The sequence below is a fragment of the Vespa velutina genome, chromosome 24 (assembly GCF_912470025.1).
Source record: "Vespa velutina chromosome 24, iVesVel2.1, whole genome shotgun sequence".
Classification (NCBI taxonomy): domain Eukaryota; kingdom Metazoa; phylum Arthropoda; class Insecta; order Hymenoptera; family Vespidae; genus Vespa; species Vespa velutina.
The window spans coordinates 1,313,146-1,325,645 of record NC_062211.1 but is presented as its reverse complement, the minus strand read 5'-3'; the positions used below and the strand labels follow the sequence as shown (position 1 = coordinate 1,325,645).

General features: G+C 28.9%; 3 protein-coding genes across 11 annotated transcripts in view; 1 reads left to right on the top strand and 2 right to left on the bottom strand.

The window, feature by feature from the left end:
• Positions 1–1,653: 1,653 nt before the first annotated feature.
• Positions 1,654–6,551, bottom strand: LOC124956973 (NADH-cytochrome b5 reductase 3). Of its 5 annotated transcripts, none has more exons than XM_047513493.1 (5): positions 6,410–6,447; positions 4,383–4,422; positions 3,587–3,922; positions 3,324–3,512; positions 1,654–3,222 (listed from the first exon to the last, which is right to left on the bottom strand). In XM_047513493.1, exons 1-5 carry the CDS (start codon positions 6,430–6,432, stop codon positions 2,839–2,841), a joined length of 972 nt encoding a protein of 323 aa, XP_047369449.1. In that variant the 5' UTR covers positions 6,433–6,447; the 3' UTR covers positions 1,654–2,838. The 5 variants fall into 5 exon arrangements, with proteins under 5 accessions (XP_047369449.1, XP_047369453.1, XP_047369454.1 ...); XM_047513497.1 differs by lacking the exon at positions 6,410–6,447 and adding an exon at positions 5,276–5,726; XM_047513498.1 differs by lacking the exon at positions 6,410–6,447 and adding an exon at positions 5,527–5,726.
• Positions 6,552–7,448: 897 nt separating this feature from the next.
• Positions 7,449–10,380, top strand: LOC124956974. 3 transcript variants are annotated; one of them, XM_047513500.1, is made up of 6 exons: positions 7,449–7,606; positions 7,834–8,052; positions 9,144–9,395; positions 9,480–9,614; positions 9,742–9,847; positions 9,945–10,380. In XM_047513500.1, the coding sequence occupies exons 3-6, from the start codon at positions 9,150–9,152 to the stop codon at positions 10,112–10,114; spliced, it is 657 nt and encodes a 218-aa protein (XP_047369456.1). In that variant the 5' UTR covers positions 7,449–7,606; positions 7,834–8,052; positions 9,144–9,149; the 3' UTR covers positions 10,115–10,380. The 3 variants fall into 3 exon arrangements, with proteins under 3 accessions (XP_047369456.1, XP_047369457.1, XP_047369455.1); XM_047513501.1 differs by lacking the exons at positions 7,449–7,606; positions 7,834–8,052 and adding an exon at positions 8,503–8,671; XM_047513499.1 differs by lacking the exons at positions 7,449–7,606; positions 7,834–8,052 and adding an exon at positions 8,505–8,705.
• Positions 10,381–10,462: 82 nt separating this feature from the next.
• Positions 10,463–12,500, bottom strand: part of LOC124956870 (anaphase-promoting complex subunit 4) — a 3,850-nt gene continuing 1,812 nt past the window's right edge. For all 3 annotated transcript variants that reach the window (XM_047513216.1, XM_047513215.1, XM_047513214.1), the window contains exons 4-8: positions 12,456–12,500; positions 12,071–12,352; positions 11,774–11,997; positions 11,100–11,677; positions 10,463–10,986 (exon numbers count right to left, since the gene is read on the bottom strand). The exon at positions 12,456–12,500 is cut by the window's right edge and continues 156 nt beyond it. In XM_047513216.1, the coding sequence (XP_047369172.1) occupies positions 10,586–10,986; positions 11,100–11,677; positions 11,774–11,997; positions 12,071–12,352; positions 12,456–12,500 (1,530 nt within the window). In that variant the 3' untranslated portion in view covers positions 10,463–10,585. The remainder of the gene's footprint in view (positions 10,987–11,099; positions 11,678–11,773; positions 11,998–12,070; positions 12,353–12,455) is intronic.

Here is a 12,500-nt window from a genome sequence, read left to right as displayed (position 1 = left end):
AAAAAAAAGGAGAAAAAAAAATATATATATATATATATATTTATATCGTTGTTGGATGAAAAAAAATCGACTTACGGTTTTTTCTCGATTTATTACTCTCGTGGTTTTTCTTTCTTCTTTATTTTTTGTTTCTTTTTTTTTCTTTTTCTTTTTAGAAAAGTAAAAAAGTACCGTTTTTTTCTTCCTTCACAGCTCGTACATCAACAAACATTCCTCACCCCTTTCTTTTTTATTAATATTTTTCGTTTTTTTTTTTTTTTGTTTTTTCTTTTCTTTTTTTCTTTTTTTTTTTTTTTTTTATTTTTTTGGTCGAAAAGACTTTCCTTTCCGAAAGAGGAATGAAATTACAAAAAAAGAAAAAAGGAAGAAAGAGAAAAACAATCGACAAAGAAACAAGAAAAAAAAGAGGGGAAAAAGAATTCAAGCACTCGTAATAAACTTTACAAGCTTCATTGTTTATCGTTTTGAAAATAATTAAATATCTTCAAAAATATTTTTAATCCAGCTTATGCGCATTGATAAATATTTTCTTGGATCAGTTAGGAAAACAAAACAAATAAAAAAAAAAAAAAGGAAGAAAGAAGGAAAGAGAGAAAGAAAGAAAAAAGAAAAAAAAAGAAGAAAAAGAAAGAGAAAGAAAGAAAGAAAAAAAGAAAGAAAGAGAGAGAGAGAGAGAGAAAAAGAAAGAGAGAGAGAGAGAGAGAGAGAGAGAGAGAGAGAGAGAGAGAGAGAAAAAATAAAAGAAAAGATCAGGAAACAAGTAATCGAATAAACAATAAGATCAAAAAACGTCTTCCCTTATGCCGGATTGGCAGCAAACATGGGCAATATTGATAAAATAAAATAAGGCCGGTGGTATATATTTTGAAATCGGATATTTTAATTTTGTAAATAGAGATCATTTCGATTTCTTAATGGGAGTGGGAGAAAGAAGGGCGGACGCGGAGGGGAGGGTTATTGTCGCGGCAAAGAGGCTCGGAAGAAGGATAGGGTGGAGGGTGGAATCTTTTCTCGTAGGTTTTCTATATATTTCTTTCTTTCTTTTTTTTTTTTTTTTTTTTATTTTTACAAGCTCCATTTAACGACCCGGATGCGGATGGCTCCACCACCTAATAGTGTCGTATTCGATTCCAAAAAGACCGACCGACCTCCCGACCGACCTCCCTCTAACGATTTCAAAGTAATACCGCGATTTTTTCTAAACCCCGTTCCTAAAGCGATCCCGTATCGCATTACGATTCTTTATTTGGCCCCTCCCTCCCTCCCCGAACAACCCTTCAATCCTCCCAATTCCGAACCCCCAACTCCATCTTCCTCCCACCCCTTCGAATATAATTCGATGATTATTATCAAGAGAGGAGCCTACTTTTCTCGTGGGTTTTCCAAAACCCCGTTGGGTAGGGTTGCATCTTACAAAAAAAAAAGAAAAAGAAAAGGAAAAAAAGGAAGAAATAAAAAAGAAAACGGGGGAACGATTTCCCATTATTGTTTTTTTTTTTTTTTTTTTTTTTTATCGATACCACCAACCACCTGAATCCCTTCAACTTTTCCACTTTGTCTCATCATTTATATTGAGTATGGATCAATCGTTTCTCTTTTTTCCTTTTTCTTTCTTTTGTTTTTAGTACTTATTTTTTTTTTTTTTAATTTTTCTTTTTTTTCTGCAACACTATCACGTTTATTTCATATACGTAACAATTATCGTGACATATAAATTGCTCATTTGCTTTTTAAACATACCCAAAGGACCTTTATTCTAAACATTTTCAAATAACAAGCTTCGACTTTTGATATAATATATATAGTACTATCAGTGTATTTTTTCTCTCTGTGTATATGCGTGTGTGTACGTGTGTGTGTGTATATATATATATATGTATATATGTATGTATGTCATGTGTGTCTAGTTGTATTTGTGTAGATACACTTAAAAAATGATTATAGTAATTTAATAAAAATATAAAAAGAGACAGAGAGAGAGAGAGAGAGAGAGAGAGAAATAGAGAGAAAGTTAATTGAAATGATTTGTACTATTTGTAAAAAATTTGTAACAAATCTAACAATATAAGTTTTCGAACAATTAAATTGTAAACTTTTAATTAATAGAATATATTTAACAAATGGATCGGTATAAAACTTTCATTTCAATTGCATTTATCTTGGATCCATCGATCATCATGATTGTTTATCTAAAATAAATTTGTTACATAAGAATATGAGATTAATAATAAAAAAAAAAATGCATATATATATATGTATGTGTGTGTGTGTGTGTGTGTGTGTATGTGTATGTGTGTGTCTGTGCGTGTGTGTATAACATCACTGTAAAATGCACCCTTTGTATATGGATAACAGATATATATATATTCAAATTTATGCAAGTGTCTTTTTTAATTAGTGTCGTATAGTCTTTATAGCTGCACAGATATATAAGTGTACAATTGTTAAAGCCATATATCATATATCTTAGTAACTTAATAATATAATATTATATCAAATAATAGAAATTTGTCATAATATTAATAATTATATAAATGCTTTAAAAATTTAACTTAAATATTGTCTTTGGACGTGAGACTATAATCTTATTATATCAAAATCTTAAATGTATAGAAAAGAAAAATAATTTCTTAATGTTTAATAAAAGCATAAATGTGTTAATAAGTGATACCAACAAACTGTGCAGCTAAAATAAATGAAAATTAGTTTGACCTTCCTAGTGAAAAATATAAATCGTCAATACTTTTGAACCAAAAATAATGCTACAAGCATAAAGTATTAAATAAATGCAATCTACATGATGCGACAGATACAAAAAAAAAAAAAAAAAAAGCTCGCTTAATAAGCAAATCGCAATTTGGTATCGTAACCTAACTTGTCCAGATTTGGATTACAAGCAATGTTTATCATTGGTACTGGACCACACATTAATACAATAGTATCAGGGGACGGTGGAAGCATGTGTTCTTTTATCATATCTGCATTAATATGTCCTGTACTATAGGGCCAATTTTCTCTTCCATTATCTACCGTATACCATATCTTAAATTTATCAGAATGATTTTTAGCAATATCATCCAATTCATCTTTCAATAATATATCCTTCTCCGTTTGATTGGCAAAAAGTAAGGATATTTGAGTTTCATCCAAAGGATCTTTTATTATAGCTCTAACTAACTGCAACATTGGCGTTATGCCAGTTCCACCGGCTAACATAACAACCTTAACAAGAAAAAGAAAACAATTCAATTATAGATTTTTCCATACTTTATTGATATTGATGATAATATTATTCAATGAGAAGAAAAAGAATGTATAAAAACCTTTTTAACGTCATAATCAGTGGGTGGATCCTTTCTAAGGAGTTTAATAGAGAATTTTCCACGTCCTTTATAAACAAGACGACCAGATGGACCTCTTATATCTATTGTATCACCTATTTTCATATTCTCCAAATATTGTGACATTTTACCACCCTCAAGAAATTTGGGATGTACATTTTTAAAGTATACCTACAAATATATCATTGATTAAAAACACTTTCTTATAAATATTACAAATCTTATAATAAATTAATGATAAATACCTTAATAACAAGATCAACATATCCATGATCATCGTCACTGGAAACAGGAGTATAGGAACGTATAACTACTTCATCTCCAATCTTAGTAGTCAAATGTATATGCTGTCCAGTAGGAAGACCAAGTACATGATTTTCCGTTGGCAAACCAAATCTAAACTTTCTAGTATCATGACTTATAACATCTTTCTTTATCAATGGTACACTGTATTTAACAACTGGATCGACCAACAATACAGGATTTTTCTTTTTCTTCTTTCCATCAACTTTGGATATGTAAAATTTAATAGCAAGACCTATTGCAGCAATAGTACCCACTGCGGCTAATACTGGCAAAATCTAAAGAATAAATTTTTACGACAAAATTACATTTAATTATTTTTCAAGAAAAATTTATAATGATTATATCAATTTCATATATATCTTATGGTCTGATTTAAGAAAGAGATAAAGAGAAAGAGAAAGATAGAGATAGAAAGAAAATGAAAAAGAAAAAGGAAAGGAAAGATAGAAAGAGAGAAAGAAAGGAAAAAAGAAAAAATGACAAAGTATTATATCAGCATTGGATTTTTGTTTCTCACACGTCCATCTAATTCTAAAGAGAGAGAGAGAGAGAGAGAGAGAGAGAGAGAAAAGGGGTTGATCCTTTAATAAGATCAATAACACACACGAAATTTCAATTAGTAATAATGGTCTACATTGAGACTATATATAATACACTTGAAACAATCTATTCAAATATATCATAGAAAATCAAAACTATAATCTAACTATCATTAATATTGTTCGCGTAACTTACCAAAGAACGGAGGCCCGACATCGTGATTAACCCGTTAGAGCTGCACGTGGTGATAAATACACCCGTTAGAAATGAGAAATATATATATGCACATACATATATTTATATATATATATATATATATATATATATATATATATATATATATCGTACGGTTGAAACGATCAAGAGGAAGGTCAAAATAGTAGGAAATTTCCTCGTTAAAATTTATATCGATGGAAATGAAAATCAAAAGGAGATGGATGAAGAAAATGAATAAAAGAAAATAATACAGTTGAATGAAAAAAGATAAAGAAAAAGTGTGAGAGAGAGAGAGAGAGAGAGGGAGAGAGAGAGAGAGAGAGAGAGAGAGAGAGAGTGAGAGAGTTACACTTTACTGCGGAGATACGAACGAAATTCAAAGAGATCAAACGTATTCTAAATTTCAGTAGTACGTCATAGAAAAGGAACGAAGATAGACGAAGAATGAGAGAGAGTGAGAGAAAGAGAGAGGGAAAGAGAGAGAGAGAGAGAGAGAGAGAGAGAGAAAGAGAGAGATAGAAAGGTGTAGAAAGACAAACAGCAATTTCTGATGCGCGAATAGTCGACACGAAGGGTCACAACGGGGCGCTAACCCTTTAAAATAGAATCCGTTACCCTCGATCTAAGAACGGTTTCTACACGTCGGCCATTATTTATAGATTGTATTAATGGACGGGATAGCGCGAGCTTCGAATTATTCGTTCGTTTTTCTCTCCTTTTTTTTTCCTTTTCTCTCTCTCTCTCTCTCTCTCTCTCTCTCTCTCTCTCTCTCTCTAACTATCTATCTCCATCTCTTTCTTTGTCTTATTCTATACGTCTCTTTTATTTATTTATTATTTTTTCTTTCTTTCTCTCGATCCTATTCTACGCACCTGAATCCATTTTGGCGCAGTAATAACCTCGTGCGAATTTTCAATCGTCATAATCGTATCGACTCCTTCTTGATGAGAATGATCAATGAACTAATTAATCTCCTCTCAAGATCTTTACATTTATTCGCATTCTCTCTCTCTCTCTCTCTCTCTCTCTCTCTCTCTCTCTCTTTCTCTTCCCTCTTTCTCTCTCTTTATATTTCTCTCTCTCTCTCTCTCTCTCTCTCTCTCCTTTTTTCTCTTTCTCTCACCCTCTCTCCCTGTACCCCTTTTTTCTCTAAATCGATAAAATTTTGATTGCGTGGCAATTAATACAAATATTATTACTGTGGCAGTGAGAAAAGGTTAATCGCCGTTTAAGGTCGTAATACGAATGACGTGTTTTATTGAATCGCGCTGCTGCCATATTGATTAAAAGATGGCGCGACAGTCGTTGGGCGCGAATATCTTTATTTAAATTTCTAATGAAACCTTTGTTCTTTTTTCTTTCTTTCTTTTTGTTTTTGTTTTTGTTTTTTTTTTTTTTTTTTTTTCATTCTCTTTTTATCATTATTATCCTGTAACAACATCGTGTCATCGATTATTCGTTAATATCAATACAATTCTCATTAATTTAATTATCATTACTGTAATTAACTTTAATTATCATATGCATTACATATTCCGTTTGTAATTAATTTATTAAACACGATTAATTGATTAATCTTTATCGTAATTAAATATATTCATGATACTAATACGTACATCCTTGATTAATCAATTAATGAATTTCATTTACGTATTCAACGATAATATTATACAACTTTAAATTAGACCGATGTATATTTGTTAGGAATTATTTATTGGACTCGATCGAACAACGGAGATTACTTAATCTAACAAACAAGTTAAATATATTTTCACGTCATCATTATATACTTGGTTTCTTTTAGAAATTGCACGTGCTTACGTTATTTAGACACACACATTACACATACAAACACAGAGATATTTATATGTTTATTTTTCTTTCTTTCCTTTTTTTACTTTTTAAATACCAATGCAACGACATTGTGACACGTTAAGAATATATTTATATCAATTGTATGCATATGCCCGTTAATGATGATAGGTTATATGCGTACATTGATTTACCTTATACGTTTTCGTTTCTGCATCTATGTTATCCATTTTGTCAAATTTAGATTTTAGAAAAAAAAAAACAAAAAAACGAAACAAAAGAAAAAAGACAAGAAATAAAATAAAAATCAGATAAAGATTAAAATGATGATAATAATGATTATTATCGTATAATTCAATTTCACTTGTAAAAAAATGAATATGATTTAATAAATTAAATTTACAATGACGATACGTAAACGTAACATTCGCTGCTGGACGATGGTCTATTAATGACTGACGAAAGAAAATACTACTATTTATTGTCGATTACTCACGTAGGACATCTATATAACGGGTGTCACGAAACAATAATTTCGTTTTGTCCATGAATTTCATCGTATCACGATTAATAAAAATTTAATAATTGGATACAATTTGTCGAACGAATGGATTATAATTGTATATTGTGATGTAAAAAATCTATTTTGTCGTGTAATTAAATGACTCATGAAAAACAACGGAATGAAACGAAATAAAAGATATTTATGATCTGTAACGTCTACGAGTGCTCTTTTATGAATTAGATTTTCTTTTTCTTTTTCTCTTTTTTTTTTCTTTTTTTCTTTTTTGACACTCGTACAAAAGATTTCAATGAAGATCTATTGAAAATATTTTCTCGTTTACGTTTTCTTTTTCTTTTCAAAAATTCCCGCGAAAATGTTTATTCGTACAACGTAACGACATCTGACAGATTTACAACGAATTATTAATACTTGAAAATTTTCTATCAGATTGCGCTTCGATCATCGCGAATTTCAGCAATCTGATAGGATAAGTTGAATAATGTTGATTTATTTTCTCATATGTTACTTTTGTTTACGTCGAATGGAATTTAAATGATAATTTTTTATTCTCAAATATATATGTATATATATATATATACATGTATATATATATATATATACTTATTGCATTTAAATATTTTGAACGGTTAAAAATAAAAATCAATCATTCGTCTTAATGCCTCTTATACACCGTGCGTTATTTACATGGTTTATTTTGTTGATCTTTTTGGTACTTCTCGTTTTAAGACTTGATCAAAGAATACAATGGAATTGGTTTATAGTGTTTATACCAATGTGGTTATACGATAACATATTACTTATTTATATCATTTTTAATATGATCTCTTATTGTAAAAACGGAAGAGTCAGTAGTTTACGTAGAGAAGTATGTATTAATTATAGGAAAAGAAAATAAATATATACATATATACATATATAAATATATATATATATGTATGTATAATCTTTCTTGTTTTTATTTATTCATTTGTTTATTTTTTTGTTTTCTTTTTCTTTATCAGAAGTATTTGTTACAATATTGTAAAAAAAAAAAAAAAAGAAAAAGTAAAATATCAAATATCTTATTGCCATAATTAATTTATGTTGTTTCAGACATGGTATATGACAGCCGTACTTATGAAGTTGAGCGCTCAAATTTTAATTTGTTTGAAATTAGAAGTACCATATTGGTTTTTACCTGCCAAAGTTGTTTTAGCTCCATTCTGGTTGCTTCTACCAATTTTAGCGGTGGACGTTTTCATTCATTTAATTAAACACTGTAGATACTGACAATAACCAGAATTTAAGTTGTTCTTGGACATTTAATAAAATGTAAGTTAACATTGGATTTTATATGTATATATTTATACACATCTCAATGGACATGATATGATAGTTTATACATTGAAAATATTTTTGACAATTGTTAATTGATTTTTTTCTAAATGAACCCTTGAAAAGAATTTTATTGAAATATTTATTAGAAATTAAACTTTTGCTTGTAAGAAAAAAAAATCATTTTATTATTATTATTATTATTATTATTATCATTTTCCTTCTTTTCTTTATTCTTATCAAAGAACATCCAACAATAGAATTTACAAAAATTCTAATGTAAAAGCACATAATATAATATAAATGAAGAAATAAACAATAATTTGTGAACTTCAATCTAAATGGCATGACAACTAAATGTGATAATAGATTGTTATTTTATATAGATGGTTGAAATGTTGTGTTCACAACATTTCAACTGAACAAATCACAAGATGCCATCTGGTATACTATAAATACTTTCCATTGCACAAGGATGGCTATAACAGAGTTATAAATAAGTAACTTCGTGGCAATCTTCATTATAGAAACTTTTCTTAGCTAGTTCTCAAGCTAGAAATTGATAATTCTTTAAAGTCAGCATATTATCCCTTCTTTACTGGTGATTTAATATAAGGTGTTTAAGGCTTAATTGATAGATATTAAAAATGGTGAGAAATTGTGAAGAGAAAAAAAAAAAAAAAGAAAAATACAATTCTTGATACATTACATAATATAGTTTATTGATAAGAGTGTTTTCCATAGTTGTTATATGCGAGAATAATTATTCAGTTACTTATGTAGCTAATGCAAAGTAGTTTTATTCATTTTCAAAGTTCTGATAGTGAAGTGTAATTAGTGTAATTAGAATATAATTGTCCCTTCCAATTGCCATGAAAGATCTATTAATATCATGATATATGTTCTGATAGTGTTAGTTGAATGTGTATTATAGAATTGTGCTTTGTGTCATTTTGATCTTATTTTTTTCCTGATACCTTGCATTAGAAATAAGTGAAATTATAATAGTTAATTTAAATCTATTATCGAGTAAATATATTAATAGGGATTTTCCACTTTATAATTTTACATAAGGATTTTCATTTTAGGTGGTCATGAGAATATTTTTACTTTTCTATTTAACCATGGTTTTGCATAGAAAAGGTATTGCCAGAGCTACAGTTACAGTGAAAGAAATTATGGCTGGTCATTTAGCTGAACTTCCATGTTTAAGCAGTGATGATCAACATCGATTTATGTTTTGGCAACTTACCGATGATAGACATATAATTGGTCCTGGAAATCCTTTAGATGTGAATAAGTACAATTATGAAGTGTTAACGGGGACACTTTATATTAGGGTAATTATTATTAATTTTTTTATTTTTATAATGATACTTTATGCATATATGATTGATTCTTTGAATGAAAAATTTATTAATTAGGGAGTATCGACTGCTGAATCTGGTTTTTATAAATGTATTTCAAAGGGTATACACGATCATTCTGCTGTTAATGTTCATATTGTTGAATTAATAGTTAAGAAAAATTGGGAAGATGTTTGGGAAAATGATTTTGAGGTAATTTAATTATATATATATATATATAGCATTGGTACAGAAACACAATGCTTAATTAAATATTTGTAAGATAACATATCTTTAATTAATTCCCATTAATTTATTCCTATTATTAATCATTCTTTAGGCAAATTTGCTAAGAGGAATGGCTGCTACGATGGTAGTAGTTGTAGCTGTTGCTGTTATCCTTCTTATTATAATTATCAAACGGAAGAGGAGTCATGGATTCTTTGGTAACATTGCCATTTATAAATAAGACTATTATAATGATCAAATAATATGCATTATTTTTTTTTTTATGGATTACTTATATGACAAAGATTTTTATAGATTTGGATGAATCAAGAGAAAATTCACCGGCAAGATTTAGAGGAAACATTATAAATACAGCACCTGCCATACCCACTCAAGAAGTTGATGATGGCGGAATTGAAAATCCTCTTGATATTGACTTTCCCAAAGTATTTAACCAAATGCAAAAAAATCAAGGATTTCCATAAGGATTTATGGAACCCGATATGTGTTTCTTAAATGTTAGAAAAAAAAAAAAACAAACAAAAACAAAAACTTTCATAAAAAGGGGAAAGCAAAAGGGAAGAAACGTAAAGCAATTTCATGTCAGTATCAAATTGTGATACCTATGATGAATATAGAGAAATTATAATTTATATATAAATTGTGATAGAACTTGTGCAATCCAAAAAAAAAAAAAGAAAAAAAAAACGTGTTATTATATATACAAGAATAAATCGTTTTATTAATTTTAGAACCAAATAGAATAATTATTAAATTCTTTATTGTTACTTTTGTAGACTTTGATTATTATTAATTGGTAAATATATGTTTTTCTTTTTTTTTTTCTTCTCTTTTCTTTTCTTTTCTGTTTGTCTTTTTCTTTCTTTCTTTCTTTCTTTCTTTCTTTCCTTCTTTTTTTTAATGAAACATACAAACAAATTGGATAATTTGTATTTTCACGAGGTACTTGCATTTATACTCGGCGTTGTATCCATCATACCATCGTCAATTCCATCGTCATCGTCGTCATCCTCATCATCCGGTTCAATTTCAGTTTCAAGCAAACGTATTTTTCTATTATTTTCATTAAGGATTGCCGCTACTTTTCGCGCACCACTAACTGCCAATCGTCTAGCAGATATACCTTGAAATGGTCTTGGCCATATTGCACCCATAACATCGGTTAAACATAATGAAGATTGACTTTGATGATCTAACAATTTGACATGACTCGATGGTAATTGCAAAAGAGTCGATGCATAATTCTGTTTGTTCAATAAAAGTAAACTAAGATAATCTTGCGAATAAAATTGTAAATCTGCTATAGCATTGTCGACTGAATTTTTCGAAAAGGATCCTATAATAGAAAAGAAAAGATAAAAATAAAAATCAATATTACTGTTAAGTTATACAATAATTAACGTTAACAAGTAATATAATTTTTATTTGAAAATATTTATAACTACTAACCTTGCTTGTTATCGACATCTATTATAGCTGATTTAAAGTATAATGAAACGGATGATGTATTCGTTAACAATGGTTCAACTTGAAAGAGACGTAAAAATTTACGTTCAATATCGGAACTGGCTATTAACAAATTACCATCGTTCGTTACTATTTGAGAAGATAAAACGCTCGTAGAGGGTATTAATGATGTTTGTATTATTTTAAAATGATTGACCAAATCCTCATATGCTACTGCAAAAACATCACGTATGGCATTGACTAATTTCTCATGAGATTGTAACAATGAAAAATTCAAATCTTGTTTCATTATAAGAGAATGATCACGAAGACAATGATTCTCATTTAACATGGACGCCCATTCACTTCCTTCTGGTGTTAAACAAGTTTGTAAAGGCTCGTGACGTAAATATTGTCCTAATTTTTCTAAATTTACACCTTTTCTACTGCCAGTGCTCGATTCAATTTTATCAAATCCTTTAAGAAATTCAGCGATAAATATTAATTCCTGTTGGCTCATACGACTTACTTCAGACGGTATCCTTTCGTCTGTTAATCTTTGAATCTCTACGTATAACCATCTTAAAAAAAAAATATATATATATAAATAATAAAAATCATTATAATATAATAAATAAATTATCCTTTAAGAGATAGAATTTTGAAGAGATTTTTACCTAAAAAATGCTTTGTAATCTCTCATGCTATGATCTATCACTTGTTGCATTTCAGAGGCCTTAGCTAAAAAAGCTTCTGACGCATGAAGAGCTTTTGTTATGAGACTTTCATTTTTTAAACCAAGAGATTCATAAGGTCCACCTAATCTAACCATACCACGGATTTCTGCTAATTGATATACTAATGCCATTCCTACGCTGTTCAAATTTTTCACAACCAATTTCTATAGAAATATAGAATTTATCATTATACCGTGTATATAATTTCAAAGATATTTTTGAATTAATATATCCAACCTGTATATTACTATAACACATCTCGATACTGTGACCCAATTTTTTCAGACCTTTCTCAGTTAAATCACGCAATAAAAAGTTCTCTAAGTTTTGTGTCGGTATACCAATCATTAATAATTCTAAAAAATCTGCAGCCACTGCACCAGGTGGATTACTTTCGGCATATCGTGCAAGTTTATCATCCATCTCTGAAAGAATTGTTTCCCAAGCTTCAGAAATAGCCATTAAAGTACGCGATAGATAATCCATCAAACATTCTATGTTTGCTTGAGCTTGAGCTACCTAATAAATAGATAATAAATAATTCCTAATTATTCCTAATAGTAAATTGTAAAACTAGTAAATTGTAAAAATGAAAAACTCTTTGATAAATTAATATTCTTACCTTTAAAAATGCAGAACTTTTTTCAATCAATGAACATGAATATCT